Genomic DNA, 17155 nt, shown 5'->3' on the forward strand with positions numbered 1-17155 from the left:
TTTAACCATCTCAGATTTCGACTACTAAGAAATATCACGACATTGCAACGAGAAAAGTTAATAATTGCGCTCACTTAGGGAAAGTGCCCCAAGCGAGGCAAACCCAAATTAAAGAAAGGAGCGCTCTTTTAAATCACATCAGACACCGATGGCGGCAGCTGCCTTCCAGACATCCCATTCATCACCCTGGCCTTCGATGCAGCACAGTCGGTTCCTCACACGCTATAAATGTCACGACCTGACTCAACATGCAGCACACCAGTAAAGTATGTGCAGCAGTACGGCCGGTCTCCTCTTCCAGCATCGGCCCCCGCTCCAAGGGGGATATGATAATGCAAGGTCTACCGGCGGATTGCCCAAGTGGCAAACACCCGTACGCCCGCCCGCGAAACTGCCCCTACCCGCGTATACAAGACAACCCAATTCAAATTCAAAACAAGGGCGAGTCCAATGAAAACTCTCTTCGCGACTCTTCCGCTGGGTGGGTCTCTCTCTCACATCACTAAAAGTACACGACGCGACTGCAGGCAAGCAATCAATAAGCTGCCACGCGGAGCCATCGCGGCCTCATCTGTTTAAGGATGCGGGTTCGCTTTTCAGTTGCAGTAAAGCAAAAACTCCTCCTTCCTTCCTCACCATGTGCCACACAAGACAATTATTAGACGATTAGACAATAACACATACGATATTACGAAAAGGAAAAAGAAAGGAATGGGAAAACTGCGTCGCCAAATATAGCGCGAAGATCGGCGCCGCGCGCATTCTTGCAAAATCTAAAACAGAGCGAGGCGCTCATCCGCCGCGTCACTCAGCGCGCTCCTCACATCCCCTCTCCTCACACGCGGCCGCAACCCCTACCCACTCCCCCCTCTTTACACGCCCCCCTCCCTTTGCTGCCCCAGAAAAGCCTTGACCAGCTGCCGTACACCCCCACCCTGCCTTCTCAGCTGCGGCCGCTGAAAATGACTTTCAGCTGCGGCCGCTCCACCTCTAGCTGCCGTACACCCGCCCGGCTGAGACGCCAGCAGTGGCTGAGATCCAGCCACGTCAGCGAGCGAGACACTGTCAGCAGCCGCAGCGACTCGTCGGTCACGCCGCAAAGAGACAGACTCAGCCATTGCAGTGCGGGTAGCCACGACAGCGCTTCAACAGTCCTGGGGGTCAAACACGAATGATGATGATGCGCGAACATGGATGTATATGGCCGCTCGTTAATAATTATCAAAATCATGTATGTCACGATCATGTATATCCGTCAATTGACCGTCCATACGTGGATAAATTATTAGCATACATCTATGACAGCAAAAACGACGCGAAAAAACGCGTGCCAAGTATAATGAAGGCATCACGGCATCAAGGAGAGATGGACGATATAATGATCGCCAGAACAACGAGTGTGCGCACGTGCATCAGCCTTAAAGAACGGTTGTGGTTCCGTGCATTGTGGTTGGGTACGTGGGTAAAAGGTCTTATGGGCCTTATGTTGTTGAGGTCGGTTGTTACCATTCCCACCCTCCTCCTCCACTTCCCCTTCCTCCTTCTTGTGGTCCCCCTCCTCCTTACCTGTCGGAGCATTTGGAGTTGCTTCGCAGTGACAGCCGCGAGAGGCGCACCAGCGACCCCAGGGCCACCGTGCCGACATCCGTGAGCCGGTTGCAGCCGCTGACGTCGAGCACCCTCAGGGAGGCGACGGTGGCGGCCGCCGCCAGGCCGCTGTCTGTGAGGCTCACGCAGTTGCCCAGCAGCAGCGTCTGCAACGACCCGTGGGTCGCGAAGGCGCCCAGGGTACGGCCCGAGACACGGTTGCAGCCGCCCAGGTCTAGAAGCTCGAGCCGGGGCAGCCTGGCAAGGCGAGCCACACCCTCATCGGTCACGTGGTTGCAGGCTGCGGAACAAGCAGGGGTAACAAGGATACGTGTAATAAGGAAGGACAAAACGCAGATAGATCGATAAGTAGGTAGGTAGATAAGTAAGTAGGTAGGTAGGTAGGTGGGTAGGTAGATGGGTAAGTAGGTAGGTAGGTAGATGGGTAGGCAGGCATTTGAGGTGAGGTAGGTTACCTGAGCACTGGCAGGTCGGTCAACGGGGGGCAGCTAGACATGAGGATCAGCTGCTGGTCGGAGGACGAGGGAAAGAGGCGCCTTCATTTCCTTCTCCAGTTCGGCACTGGCCTGCCACGATAGTACGCTCTCGTCCGTCGTACAGCCGTACCTTCCAGGTGGATCTCAGCCAGGGCTGTAAGGCCCGTCAGATGCCCTAGCGCGCCATCCAGGCCCGGTCGCGGTGTAAGAGGCGTTGGCGGCAGGTCGTACAACAGCCCCATCCGTGCCGCCACTGACCCAGCCGCCGCAGCCTCTGCCAGGCAAGGCAACGGCGCCGCCACCGGCGGCACCGCCGCAAGTATGCTCTCGAAGCTGCTGGGGCCCCCGCCGCCGCCGCCGCCGCCGCCGCCAGCAGCCACCGTCGACGACGCCGCCACAGCGGCTGCCGCCGCGACAACTCCAACAACAGCGGCGGGGGTACAGCAGCAGCGGCCGCCGCTGCCGCAGCGACCCCCATCGCCAGAGCAGCTTGAGATACGCATTGCCTTCACCATGCTGGATAACGCCTCCACCTCCACTGTCGGCGTCACCGCAGCGCCGCAGCGCACACTGATCGGCTGCGAGGAGTACGACGACGACGACGACAACGACGATGGCCCGGTTGGCGTGTCGTACTCGGCAGAAGGCGACGACACCTGCAGCTGAGAAGCATCCGATGAGCTGCTGGGGGATGCAGAGAAAGAGCATGTAGCCGCGACGGTATCGCCGCTGCTGCTGCTGTTGCAGCTGCTGCTGCTCGAGTAGCTGATTCCACCAGGGCTACCTACAGGCGGTTAGGGAGTCGGTTAATTTAGTTGTTTGTTTAGTGTTGCTGTTCTGTGTGCGTGGGATAGAACCTGGGAGGCAGTGTGATTTTGTGCGAGTCTGGCGTTACGGGAAGAAGCCGTGAAATCTTCAATGCTTTTGGGTCCGGGGTTAGTGTTGGCTCCGGACATTGGTGAGAAAGCGCGCTAAACGCGAAAGTGCCGTACAACGGAAGGACAGCGTCCGTACCTGCACTGTACGGCATGGCAGCATGGAAAAATGGCACATTGCTGACGGCACGGCACGCCCCGCGGATTCACAACAACAACAACACCAGCGCACACCACGCGACGCAACGTAACGCCCAAAACACACACCCTGCCCCGTTCCGAGGACGCCACGGGACATGGTTACATACACCCCTTCGCTATGCCGGCCGACGTGGGTTCAAACTTCCTTTTACTCTCTCACACAATCGCACCTTGCATCAGGTCCTCCGAGCCTGCCGTAATTGCCGCCCCGCATGCAAACATCCCCGCCTCCTCCTCCTCCTCCACCTCCGCCTCCTCCACCTCCTCAACATCAGCCGCTGCATTGATTGCCGCCCCGCATGCGCGCGCCATACCTGCTAACCCGTCACGCGCCTCCGCCGCCGCCGCCGCAGCAGCTGCTGCTGCCGCGAGCGTCGGCTGCGGCTGCGGCTGTGCTGCTGCCGCCATCTCGGTGGCGAACGGTGGGCTGGTTTCGGTGCTCCGCGGGCTGCTGCAGGGACTTGGGTAGAGTGACGACGTCGCGGAGCCGCTGCAGTCGCAGCCTTCGAAGCAGGCGTTGGCGTGGCGGTTGCCCAACCGAGAAACGACCAACCGCCGCAACGCGGTGGCGCCCGCCAAGCAGGACAGCTCCTGGGGGTCCACTTCCTGCGAGTTGTAGTACGATTTCAGTACGATGTTTAACATACGATCATCAGTTAGAACGATACATGGTATACGACAGTGAGCTGTTGCCTGAAAGTCGGCAACATCAGCGCCATCCCCCGAGGCGGATGTGCATATCGCGACGACTATTGACTGGGGAAGGGCGCTAAAAAAACAAAAAACACAAACGGCGCACGGACAGGCATTTAAAAGATGATAAGGTTCCCGTGCTCGGACCAGACTCGGATTGACGGCCTCCTGCCCCGCCCCGCCTCATGGCCCGCGGGTCGCCCCCTGCCAAACCACACACCTGCAAAAACCCAGCTGCGAAGACACCGTTACAGACCACCCCACCCCCCACCCTCCGCCCCACCTGCCAGGAACCAAGGTCCAAATCCTGGAGGTGGCGCAGCCCACTGAGGAAGCCCAGACCGCTGCGTGCCTCGCGACGGTGCCCAGCACCAGTAGACCCTGACGCCGCCGCCGCCACCGCGCCGCCGGGGCCGCCGCACCCCGCCAGGTTCAACCTGGTCAGCCGTGTGAGGGCCGCCACGGCGTCCAGGAGGCCTGACGGCACGCCGCCCTGGCTGCTCATGTACGACAAATCTAAGGACTGGAGTTGATCCAGGAAAGCGAGCGAGGCGAGCTGGTTCGCCGCCGCCGTACTTGCTGTCGTACCTGCCGCACCTGGCACGGCAGGTGCCAGGGGAGTGGAGTGGTTTCGCAAGTGGCTTGCCTGGGGAGGAGGGGAGAAGGAAAGCGGGTTGGGTGGGTTTTAGCGGCATGGGGGGGTTTATTCCCGGGGTGGGGTGCGGAGGGGTAGGGCGGGGTGGGTGGATATTCTAGAGCAGCTATGAATGTACAACATGCTGAGTGTTCGTACCGCAGCGCTGGCGTACCTCTGCTTCTTTTTCCGCATCCTGCTGCCGTACTGCGGCTATACTGCTGCTGCTGCTAGTTGTTGCCGGTTGTTGGGTCCAATCCCTGGCGCTCGATGTGGGCCCCCCTGCAGCCAACCTCCCAACCTCCCGATCTCACCCGCACTTCCGTCAACCTGCTCAGCGCCGTGAGCGCCGTAATGCTCGTCGGACTGAGCTTGCTGCAGTGCGACACGTCCAGGCGTTGTAGTCCGGGCAAGCAGCGCAGCGGCTCCAAGCTGCTAAAGGCCGCGCAGTGCGACACGTTGAGGACTGACAAGGACTTGCAAGGGGCTAGAGAGCTCAGACACGAACCTACATTTTGGGGCCGGAGGGGGGGGGGAAAGAAGGGAAATACAGTTGTTGGAGTTTTGTACTGTGTGATAATGCCCTGAATTGTGACAATTAACAATTTGGGTGTCGTACAAAATCACGGACATCATTCGTCCGAATGGGAAATTCAAGCACTCGAGCACTCAAGGAGAAGCTCCTAAACGTGTAAGAGAGAACACCTGCAGGCACAGAGAAAAAACCTAACTCGCGAATGTTTAATTAATCGCTATCACACCTCCGGGGATGGTGATGTAATAATGGTTTTGTGATGGCTCAGCGCCGCGCTGCTGTACGGGTACGGGTAGGTACGGAAACAGCGATAATCCGAGAACGCGCGGCAACATACCAGTAATGGAGGTGCAGCCCTGCAGATTGAGCTCCTGCAGGCAGCTAAGCCCGGAGAGCCCGGCAGCCAGGCCCGTGTCGTTCAGCTGCAGACAGCCCCGAAGATTAAGGGCCCGCAGCGCGGGCAGGCGGCTCAGCTCCGGCATGGAGCCGTTGGTTAGTCTAACACAGGACTGCAGACTGAGGCTTGTGAGGCCGGGGATGGCGCAACACAGCTCATGGACGGCTGTGGGAGGGCAGGCAGGATGAGAGGAAGTGTGGGGAAAGCGAGAAAGTTTTGAGAGAGGAAGGTGGGGGAGGAGGAATGAAGATGTGATGTGTATGGGGGCAATGGCATGCAAGAAGCAAAGATGGTGCAAGATCAGCGGATGGTGCAATGGATACGGGAGAAGAACTGGGAGAGAGGCATTTTCACCAGTGTGAGACCAAACGAGACGTAAAAGGAGGGTTACGTGCTGGTGCAGCCGAAATACAGTCCCCTGCATTTCCCGCCACCTCAGTGGCTGTCGACGCACCCCAATCCGTCAGATCAATGCATCCGCTGAGGTCCAGGTGAGTCAGTCGAGCGGGTCGAACAGCCGCCAGCTCCTCCACCACCATTCGATCCGCAATGAAGGACAGCGCCATGGGGTCACCCAGTGTGAGGCTCTCAAGGCGCTGGAGAAGTTCAGACAGCACGGGGCCGGCAGCGGACCCGCCACCCGCAGCGGCCGCCGGCGGCGCATGTGCGTGTGCATGCACATTTTGGAGGTGGCCGTGGCCGGCGGCGACAGCAGCAGACCCGGGTGGCTTTATGCCCGCGATGTTGAGGGTGGTGAGTTTGGGGAAGTTTGACAGTTCGCGCAAGCCGGTCCAAGTTATCTGCGGGGGGAGGCGACATTTGGGTGGTGACTGCTAGGCGAGTGGCGATGTAAGATGTGCATCGAAGTATTAAATTTGCGCTTTTATCTTGTGCTCCTGGTCGGAAGGCTGCAAATCGAAACTCGATGGTCGACCCCGGGGTGCAATACACAAGATGGCGTTGCGAGAACAGTGCATAATGGCGAGGTGTCGTCATACACATATTTCCAAAATATTTGATTAGAAAAGGATTTAAGGTGGGTGCAAAGGAGGACCTGGAACTGGGGAGTCAACAATCCACATGCCACGGGGTCGCGGGCGGTCGCCTCACCTGTGAGCAGTTCCTCAAGCTGAGAGATTGAATATTTTTGTTCAATTGCTTAAGCCCGTCGCTGGTTATGTGCTTGCATCCGTCGAGCACGACTCCACGGAGATGCCGCATTTTTGAGCATGAAGCTAGACATTCATCTCGCACCAGGCCATTTACACTATTTAGGTTGAGAGTTTCCACCTGTGGGAATCTGCATGGGCCAGCCAGGGGTTGGGCGCAGTTTCCTTTAAGGCAGGCTCAACGAACCGCGCGAACAAACGAAGGCAAGCCCGTTCAGTGACGCGATTGTATTTGTTGCTGCAATTCCACCTTTCAGCGAGCATTTCCAAATCCAGCGCGCCTCCGTTTTGTCCGGCGCGAGGCCGCAAATGCCGCACCCTTTTCGTTGCAAGACCTTTCCATTCTCTGGACACCCCACGAAGTGATTTAATGGTCGCATCGCATTGCATTAATTGGGTGATCTGTTCTGCAATGTCGAATTGCAATGTCGGGCTGTCTTCTGGGTCCATTGCTGCGGGCGCCTACTCGCGACTCAAAGTGTTAATCTAAATCAGTATGCCTGGCAAAACGTTTCATGTAATTTCGGATTTTACTTACTGGCGGCCTGTTCCATACGCAAGAGACAAGGTTGGTAAAGGGTTTGCTGCTGCCGCACGTGTACGACAGCTTGCTTTGCTGCTGCTGCTAACGGTTACACTTAATCCCAGTTACAGATCTTAATATAATGTAATGTCAATGGATTTGTCTATTGGCATTAGGGTTGTAAGCACGCAGTGGGACTTAATCTCGCAGATCTTCTGTGGGTGGGATGAGGGTCCCTGAACCCAGCCACTTTCACTGGCGTTCTGCTGTTACCCATGTTTGGGTAGTGTTGCCCAAACAGCATAGTCATTTATCGCTATTTGACACTGTATTGGCTTATGGAGTAGGCGCCGACGTCCTGGTGACGCAATCGTGATGCTACCAATCGTACCTGGAATCGCACGCAAGCATTGTTGGGCCGTTATGTCGCTTGTTTTTCTTGTTTGTGCTGAGTAACTAACGAGCAGTGCGGCAACGAAGGACGCGGTAGAATAACCCCAGGCGCTGGCAACAACAAAACACCATACACTACACCAAAACACCATATACTTACAAAAAGATCAAATCCTAAAGCCGGGTGCGGCTTGTTTCATTGGTACCCAAACAGTAGTTTGCGTCTCGGCTTGCTTGGCCCCGTCCAATCGTATCCTTGTTGGCAGCTTGGACCGTGCGTGTGTGGTGTCCAGGCGGCTTAGCTACCTGGACACAAACGGATTTCCCGGAGGATTGCAAAAAGGGTCTAATCCCCAATCCTGGGGGTGGATGCTGGTCAGCCATCCTGCCATCCTGGCAGGGGCAACCGTCCCCCATCCCCCATCTTAAGGGCCGGTGCAAATCCCATCCTCATCCTACAGCTGGACCCCCCAATTCCATCCTGCCAGCCAGGGTCCCATCCCCAATCCCTTCGGCCAGGGTCCTTGGTCAAGGATTTAAACCCCATCCCTCTGGCTGGGTTCCCATCCCCACCCTCACCCCGACAGCAATCCCCATCCTAAAAGTAGTGTAGCACGCCTAATCCCCAATCCTTGCCGTGGCCCCTAAACCCAACCTGACGTCGTCACCCTACTCCCCATCCCGCCTGACCAGTACCTGCCCCCAATCCCCAATCTTTGCAACCCTCTGGACTTCCTGTCGTCTACATCTAGCAGTGGGACTCTGAGAGATAGGCCAGACAATGTCCGCGTTATGTTCACTGTTCCCTGCGTGCCTGCCACCTAGACGTGTCGGCCATAGAGGTATGTATTCATGTATGTATGTACCTCCGGTTAATGATGGGCTGGACCTGGATATCCGTTTGTGGCCTCGGTCAGATTCAAGGGACCTAGGACGTGTGTACGTAATTGTCATGTGATTGTCATCACAATACTTGCTTAGGTGCTTTATACGGCGTTATATACCTGCCTGGTGCTAGGCAAGCTTTGGTCCTATTCAGGCCTCCAGGCATGATGCCCAAGCGCCTGGATCCTAACTAAACAGGCGTGGAATCGATCAGAAAGCTACGTGCGCGGAGCCGCTGAGCGGCCAGCCAACCAAGTGGCATGGACACCGTGTTCCACAGAAATATAAAGGAAACAAGTTTTACGAAGAGCAGGTCTAGGTTACAATAAGACAATGGCCCGATGAGACATGTGAGGTCTGCGTAATCAGCACTTCAGAAAGCAAAAAGCAAAGACTTAATAACAAGCGCACCTTTTCGCAAACATGGCCCGGTAAGGGACACATGGGGCAATACTGTACTGGTGCCGCAACACACCTGGCGGGACCAAGTGAGGTGCACGTGGCCGGTCGAGGGGCAACAGTCGCGTTCGTGTGAACCTACAGCTTTTTCGCTTACAACATTGTGCATAACTTGATAGGCCGATTCTGATTCCGATGCGTTTTATGTCGCTGTGATTGGCGTACTGTACTGACGAAGCGTGTCCGAGAACCTGTTGCGCCCAATCCGCGGCTTCTGGTATGCTTGATTTTCGCTCTATTGTGTACTATTGTGCCACCGCAAACATGCTGACTTCTAAAGTCGTTTTTTAGGCATTGATGGCGCGTTGAGTCACGCTCTGAAGTAGAAAGAAGAACAATAGAGAGGGAACCGCCATCGCAGCCTTCGGGATCACATAAACATGAATAGAGGACATCAAAAGCCCTTATGGGCTAAGCCATGGCAGCAGATGCATAGCGGACGTCCATTAGACTTGCTTCGGCCCCTGTCGGCAAGACCGCTTGCATCAACCGCAGCGCGCTCACAGACCATACCTATTGGCTCAGCACCAGCAACGATCCCTACTCACCACCGGCTAGCCGCACCAACAGTGCAAGCAATGGACTGCCTGGCGGCGTTGTTCGCCTCACACATCCGTCCTGGAGATTGTTATTGCCTCTTCGGAGCCGTGGGAGCCGGTAAAAGTGTCTTCAGTCGCGCTTTCATTCGCGCGGTGGCGGAGGATGACTTCCTTCCGGTACCATCTCCTACATTCCTGCTTCAAAACACATACGACGAGCACCAGGGCCCTCCCATCCACCATTTCGACTTCTACCGGCTAACATCAGTCCAGGACTTTAACCGGCTCGACCTCGAGGGTTCCCTAACGCGCGCGGTGTGTCTCATGGAGTGGCCCGAGCGCCTGCCCGCACTCCCGTTGCAGTGCCTTGCGGTACAAATCGAAGTCGTGGATGAGGACGCGATATCAACGCTGCAGGCGCCAGCCAGTGCTGCTGCTGCCCACCTCTCCTCACCCAACGGAGGGTCCCACCGCAAACGCTCGACCACTCCGGCTCGCGGGCGCGCCTTCGCCGTCGACGGCAGCTGCGACAGCGACTGCGAAACCAGCTACATGCCGCCCGTCGCATACTCCCCTGAAGACGTCGAGACTGAGGAGGATGCAGACGACTATCGGGACCGCCGGCCGCGGCTCGTGACGCTGACCCCGTACGGCAGCTACTGGGAGAGCCGTGCTCGAAGGATTATAAGTTATATCTCGGCGCACAGCCATGCGTGTGACGGGCTGGTGGTACTGGGGGTGGAAGAGCCTGCTCTACCCGCGGCCGCGACCGTGCCTGCCGACTCCTCCTCCGGGGTGCCCAGTGCCTCCTAGGCTGTAGCGGCGGTAGAGCGGCGATAGAGCGGCAGTACCCAGCCCTCAGCTTTGTGATGTGCGTCGTCAGCAGCAGCAGCAGCAGCAGCAGCGCAGTACCACCAGCAGCGAAGGCCGCAACCTCAGATGCCACCGCGGTGTGGGCCTCAGCCACCATAGCAGCCACCGCAGCAGCAGCCACCGCAGCAGCCGCAGCCGCAACAGGCAGTAACAGCCACAACATTTTTTCAGTAACAGCGAAATGTAGCACGAGCCCCCAGCGGGCTGGCAGGTCGGCACCGCGGCACTTCCCCAGTATACAATACAAATTGATGAAGGCCTCCTTTCCTGTAAAAAGGGTCAGGGCCCCTCTCTCTTTCATTTAACACGCACGACATCATGGGTAGTCACAGCTCAGGCCCGCGCCCGCCTTCAGGGGTGCGTTTCCCGCCAGCCCCCCCACCCCTCCCCGCTGGGGCCCTACCACCACCCCCGGCCAAATATCCCCATAACGACCACCAAGGGGTAGACGTACGACCACCCGTACGGCGACCTTCCGGGAACATCTCCTCCCTGGAGCCGCCACCCCAACCCCCGATAAGCAGCCGCCATCATCACCCGGTTGGGGGGGGGAGGGGAACGAGGGGGCGGGGTGAGGCGGGAGAAAGAGGTGGGGCGAGCGGCGGCCGCGCCGGGACACAGGGGGTCGGGTCGGGAAGCATTGCAGGAGATCTGGCCTAGGCGGCCGAAGAGGCCGTGGTGGGTTCGGCCGTTGCGGATGTAGGAGCGGCAGCAGCAGCAGGAGCAGGGGAAAAGCAGAGCCCCAGGGATGATATAGTCGCGCGGTCGCAATCGCAATGTCAACGCACACACCGAAAAAGCCACAACAACAACAACAACAACAACAACAACAACAACAACAACCCCCAGGCCAGGACGCACCAAAGTGTGAGCCGCGCGCTACCCGCACAGCCTATCGACCCTCGCCGGCAGCCAACAACCCCAGTGCCGCCATCCGTCCCCAGCCCCCGACATAACCCCAATCCCCACCTTTGCCTCACACCTACCCCCGGCCAGCCCCGACAGCCCCCCAGCACTTCCCCAACCCCATGCGCGGTCTTCCCCCCAGCCAAAGTCCCCTCCCCCAGCCCGTGCACAGCCCACCTCACCTCACGATCTCAAAGACCTGTTGGGACAGTTCCGTGAGCTGCTCGGGCAGCCAGCTGCTCGGGCTGCCGTCTCCTCGGCTGTGGATGTATACTGTGGCCTTCCAGCCCACTTGCTCAGCTGCCGCCATCAGATCGGAGATAAAGTGCGGGTCGGTGGAAACTTCCCCCATGCAGTCGGCCAGCAGCCGGGATACGGCACCGCCCTGGTGGAGTTGATGAGGATTGGGGGAAAGCGGGGGGAATGGCGGGGAGTGAGTAGTGGAGAATGGAGATGGGCGGCGTGCATGGACGTGTGAGATCTTCCTGTGAAAGACGATTTGTTGTGAGTGGCAGTGAAGTGGGGTGCGGTCCCGTAAGGGCGAAGCGACCAGGGGGCCAGGGCTGGGAGATGGGGAGAGGGGGCCGCTAAAGGAAAAGGATGCGGGCGGGAGGGAGGGATTGGGGGATGGGGGAAGGACGGGTGAGGGTGACCGGGGGCTGACTAGATTGAAGTGGCTGCGCGGCGGGATGCGTGTGTCGGGGTTCCTTCGCGCCGGCGTTATTTGGGGAGTTAATAGGAAAGAGAGTGCCTTAAAAGAGCTGGATGGGCTAAGAGGGTGCGTAGCTGGAGGTGCGAAGGTGGGTGCGCTGCGTTGTGTGTCTGGCGGCAGTGGAGTCCGGATGGGCAGTCCGGATGGACACAGGACTGGCGGCCTGTGGGCTTTATGTGGCGGGGGGGACTCTATGTATGTATGACTTGGATTACACTGTGGGCCGCGAGAGCCGGGGGCCGAAGCCGAAACACAGCGCAAGGGTCGGGAGCACACAGCACAAGTCGGTTAGTCTATGTATGTATGTATGTATGTATGTATGTATGTATGTATGTATGTATGTGGTGTGTGTCGTGATGGTGGTGGGTGCGGTGGAGGTTGACTGGCTTTATGGTGGAGTAATGTGTGGGGGTGGGGTGGGGTGGGGGTGGAGGGTGCTGCTGGTGATGATGTTTGCCTGCTGTATACATGATGTGGGTCGTCACCCCACAGAGCTCGACTACCTGAACAGCAACTGAGCTTGAAGTCTTTCGAGGCGGGCTAGAAGATGGACTGGGTTCACTGCTGTGTGGCATGAACTGTGCTTTTCGGGGGGGTTGCATCGGTTTGGGGGAAGGGGGGAGGGTGGGAGGAGGAGAAAGGGCCTGTTGATGATGCACCCTCTCAGATCACACCTTTTAGCATATCTCTGCGTCATTTCCCTGGGAGTAGTACGGTGTACGGTGTACGACTATGTACGTTCTAAATTCTGTGTAATGAGCGTGTGTTGCCATGCTGGAACATATCTTCTCAGCGTGTTTGGGTATACAAATGTATGTATGTGTGTATGTATGTGTGTGCATCTGTATGTATGTACGTATGTATGTATGTATGTATGTAGATGTGCAAAGATGCATGTACCCAAAGAACTGCCTACGTGCCCTTGCTGACTTTGCCGGGGTTTTCCCGAGCAGCCCTAGCAGCGAAAGGACTCTTGGATTTGCTCGCACTTGCAGGTATGTACGGATTGGTTTGGACTTGCAAATGTGTACGGACAGAAGTGTACGGATATACAGTACGTGAAACTTTTTCGCTGTGGAAAAACCTCGCCGCAGCGAAGCTGGCCGCGTATGCTGGGGGACGAAATACTGGAGCGCACCAGCTACGGTAGCCGTCTTTGAACGCAAGTCCTTAGATTAACCTGGCCGCGTGAATGTGCCCGAACGTGGGATCACGCTGAATACATCGATACGTGTGTAACCTCAGCGCAAGGCACCACGCGGCGGGGCACAATTCACGTGCCGTCGCCGGCGTTGGTGACGCGCGCGCGCGCGTGTGTGTGTGTGTGTGTATTGCCGTACTTATATACTGCTGACTGGGTAATTCGGCTCCTGACGGTGCCTTTTATGTGTATATCCGTGAGATCGCCCCTGGGTCACATGTCCTCTGACAGCCACTTTTGTATAGTTGGATTTCTCTTCGCACAAACGCTGCATTGATTATCGAAATCTGTTAATTGAGCGGTGGGGGCGGGGGTGGGGGCGGGGGTGGGGGTGAGGGTGGGGGTGAGGGTTGGGGTGGGGGTGGGTGCTTTGTGATGAAAAGTCAGGGAGGGGCAGAAGTCAATACAGTGCTCGAAGGAAAACTCAACGGTGAGTATATGTGAGCGTTTGGAGGATGTTTTTGCGTATGTATGTATGTATGTACCATATGCTTGCGGCCTGTTTGGGGCCTGTCTGTGTGCGCAGCTTTTGCCTTTCCCCTTCTCCTCCCGCCCCTCCTTAACGTCCCTGGGGACGGCTTTCCCGGGTGTTTTTTTTTGAGGGGTGGCTGCGAGGAAGTGGCGCGGATTTCACAGGACCAACCTACCTTCTTGGTGTTTGTATGTATGTACGTATGTATGTATGAAAACATGGTGTGACGTTGGGGCGCCAGAGGAGGCGGGTCTTTGACAGGAGCCAGAACCCGATAGCGGGAAGATAACGGGCCGACGCGAGAAACAAACATACATACCCGCATACATACACACACACTTTTTCTCTCTCTTTTAGCTGAAGATGCGGTCTCGGCTGAGGAGGTGCGCGTGTCAATTCGCTTAATTTGGCGGCGGCCTTACCGTTTTTGGAGCCCTTGGGGTGGCCCCCGAGTGAGGGGGAGCAGGGGGAGGGGGGGATTTTGCCGCGGGAATGTACGACAAGAGAAAGCCCTAGGGTGAGAGACAGGGAGCGATGAAGTGAGGTATTTCCAGACTCACTGATTGGCAGTACGGAACAGCAACACAGCGTCAGAAAGGCCCGGGGGCTGTGTTTTCTCTCTGTTTTTTTTCAAAAAAGCGTTGAAGATGTTAAAACGTCCTTGTACTTTTTGCAGGAGCAATGGTGGTGGTGATAGTAGCAATGGCGGTTAAATGACTACGATGGTTTTGGTAAAGGTGATGGTGATGGTGATGGCTATTAATCGTTCAGGGTCAAGCGGCTTTGTGTGGATGACTTTAGGGCAGCTATTTAATTTAGATACTGCCGCTGGCGGCTAGCAGAGGCTATGGGCGCATGTATGTATGTATGACTTGGATTACACTGTGGGCCGTGAGAGCCGGGGGCCGAAGCCGAAACACAGCGCAAGGGTCGGGAGCACACAACACAAATCGGTTAATCTTGTGTGCTCCCGACCCCGATGTATGTATGTATGTATGTAGGCATGTATGTATGTAGAAAAGTGTTTATATATTATGACCGGTGCCGCAAGACGTAATAGCTATTCGTGTGTGTTGGGGGGGGGGGAGAGAGAGGGAGGGGGTAAAACACGTCGGCAACCCCCTAAGCTGACAGGCTCAGACACTGGGATCCCAACTCCGGTGTGAATGAATGAATGAATGAATGGCATTGATGAAATAAATGGATATTGTGGTGTTGCAGCGGATTCGAACGGACGACTTCACCAATGGTGGTGATGGTGGTAGTGGTAGTGGTGATGTGGATCTTTACTGTCCCTACACTAACATCTAAACAACGAAACTCCTTACACCTATCCCAGCCAGCCAGCCAGCCAACCAGTGAAGACTGATTCGACGGTGGTGTGTCGTGTCTTCCTCTCGCCCGCCTGATGCTGCCCGGGCGCCGTTCTCGTGTCCCCTAACTGCAACCCGAAAACTGCCCTTAGGGGGTCACCGCGTTTTACTTCCTGTTATTGCATCACTCACTTATTGCTGCTACTGCTGCTGCTACTGCTGTTGTTACTGCGACTGATGCTGATTTTGTTGTAATAGCACACGTGTGGGGTTCTGTTATGGTTGTTGTTGTTGGTGGTGGTGGTGGTTACCTGGGGTGTGCGGCACAGGGTGCGTGGTGACACCAGGAATCACCCTTCCTGGTTATATGCCGTACACGCGCAATCACATACATACATACATATCTGTACGACCGCGCATATGTATGTAAAGAGTATGTATGCGCTTTTCTGTCGTTTGTGAGCAGTACTGACCGCATGCAAACCTAAAAGTCGCCAAATAGCCGATCAGCTAGCCGATCGTTTCCTTTCCTAGTCGAATCCGTTGTATGTCCGTCTGTCCGCCTTTACCTCCACTTTAAACTCACCTTGAACGCCTTTCGGACCTTTCGCAGCGTCTGCCGTACCCATTGTAGTACTGCATCCGGGTTGGCCGCCAGCAGCTCCGGAACCACATCCCAGCCTCGGCCCGCTGTGGACCCCGGGTGCGTGCTCCAGGGGGGCCCACGGGGTTGGGGGGAGGAGGGAGGTGGTGTGGGTTGGGCGCAGCCCAAGTAGAACGGAGGAGGACAAGGGAAAAAGGGACGGAGGCGTGAGGTAACAATGAGGGAGGCAGGAGAGGCGGTTGCTTGCAGAGCAAAAGGGAGATTGGCTCTGATGGGAACGTACAGCGCAGCGACAAGCTCGTAGCGAGGAGCGGAAGCGGGGAGACTCAGGGCCCCGGCCTGTTCCACCTTTTTCTTTTCCCGCGAACCGGCGCATGCGGGTGCACGTGCGGGTTCAGGTGCTCCCCGTCTATTCCCCGGGCACCTCACCGAGCCCACCACCCGGCGCAGCCGTGACCTTGTCCAGCAGCTGAGTCCAGTCCCGGTACACCTCCCTTGCCAGACTGGAGGCAGTGCATGGGGGATGGGGGATGGGGGGAGTTGGGGGGCCCAGGAGCAACGTCAGCGAAGCCGGGAGAGGAGTACAGCACGGTTTGCAGTACTCAAAAACCCACATACAACAACCCTTTCCAAAGTTCCCCTATCTTTTTCTTGGTTTGAAGCCCCATGAAGACATCCTCCAACCTCTGGAGAACCAAACCCACTGACCTCTTGTGGCGGTAGAGGTCCATGCCGAGTGCGGGTAACCCGCGATACAGCCCGAAGAAGCTGAACCACTGCCTCAGGGAGTCCACTCGGGCGGCTCCCGCATGGTCGCCTCGCGCAAGCCGCAACTCCTTGAGCACGTCCAGAAGGTTACCTGGGAAGTAGGAGGGAGGGAAGGTGGGGAGTTGGGGTGCGCGGGTGGGGGCGTGTAGGTGTCGGCTGGGTTGGAGGAGGTGGAGCTGAAGGGAGATAGGAGGGGAGTTGATGGGATGCGAAGAAAAACGATGTGGGTGAACGGGATTAAAAGGGGAAAGCTGCGGTCTAGGTGGTGACTCAGGAGGACGTTACCATTAAACAATGTAGGGATTACTCCAGGGAAGCCTGAGGAGCTGGCGGAGCCTCTTGATGGGCGAGATGGCGGTGCGGCATGGGCGACGGGCTGCGACTGGAGGAGAGTCAATGCCACAACGATCGTCAGAAGCAATGCATTAAATCGCCACGATGTTAGTCTTGGTAAGTCGCTTGATCGCTTCATTTCCGGTCGAGGAAAAAGACTGGGTGACTGTAACGTCGTGCGCGTGCAGTTTGATTACTCCAATCGTCTGTATATCCAGATAATTAAATTAAAATTAAAAAGAACAAGATATAATTGTGGAAATGTGGGCCCTAAGCGGGGCAAACCTACTGAAATATTTATGAAATCGGACTGCTGGACACCTTAGCATCCGTACTGGTTTCAGGCTACGCTCATTAATTAACTACAAGGCTCCACACAAGCCTAGCGTACTCAGAATTTTGGTCGTCATCGCGCTTGTAAACCTGGACCGTGATCGTCGTACAGCCTGAGTAACCTAAGCGTGGTCGGTACTATAGCCACCTGAAAGCCACCGTTTCTGCCGTAAAATGGTGCATTGTGCTTCTGCTTTGGTATCAAATTTAACAAGTGTACTTCATTGCCAAAGGATTAGGTGACTAAACATCT

At 56.6% G+C, this 17155-nt stretch overlaps 3 protein-coding genes across 3 annotated transcripts; 1 reads left to right on the top strand and 2 right to left on the bottom strand.

Moving 5' to 3' along the window:
• Positions 1-943: 943 nt before the first annotated feature.
• VOLCADRAFT_97317 (uncharacterized protein) lies at positions 944-7522 on the bottom strand (the record flags this gene model as incomplete). Its single annotated transcript, XM_002956353.1, has 11 exons — positions 944-1154; positions 1567-1888; positions 2215-2868; positions 3331-3766; positions 4137-4369; positions 4451-4499; positions 4802-4995; positions 5249-5584; positions 5874-6219; positions 6530-6719; positions 7503-7522. The coding sequence occupies 11 exons, from the start codon at positions 7520-7522 to the stop codon at positions 944-946; spliced, it is 2991 nt and encodes a 996-aa protein (XP_002956399.1).
• Positions 7523-9426: 1904 nt separating this feature from the next.
• VOLCADRAFT_119353 (uncharacterized protein) lies at positions 9427-10200 on the top strand (the record flags this gene model as incomplete). Its single annotated transcript, XM_002956295.1, has 2 exons — positions 9427-9814; positions 9851-10200. 2 exons carry the CDS (start codon positions 9427-9429, stop codon positions 10198-10200), a joined length of 738 nt encoding a protein of 245 aa, XP_002956341.1.
• Positions 10201-11344: 1144 nt separating this feature from the next.
• On the bottom strand, positions 11345-17085 carry VOLCADRAFT_97319 (uncharacterized protein; the record flags this gene model as incomplete). Its single annotated transcript, XM_002956354.1, has 6 exons — positions 11345-11551; positions 13974-14063; positions 15451-15554; positions 15898-15971; positions 16177-16392; positions 17051-17085. The coding sequence occupies 6 exons, from the start codon at positions 17083-17085 to the stop codon at positions 11345-11347; spliced, it is 726 nt and encodes a 241-aa protein (XP_002956400.1).
• Positions 17086-17155: the final 70 nt, after the last annotated feature.

Source organism: Volvox carteri (genome assembly GCF_000143455.1).
Source record: "Volvox carteri f. nagariensis unplaced genomic scaffold VOLCAscaffold_60, whole genome shotgun sequence".
Classification (NCBI taxonomy): Eukaryota; Viridiplantae; Chlorophyta; class Chlorophyceae; order Chlamydomonadales; family Volvocaceae; genus Volvox; species Volvox carteri.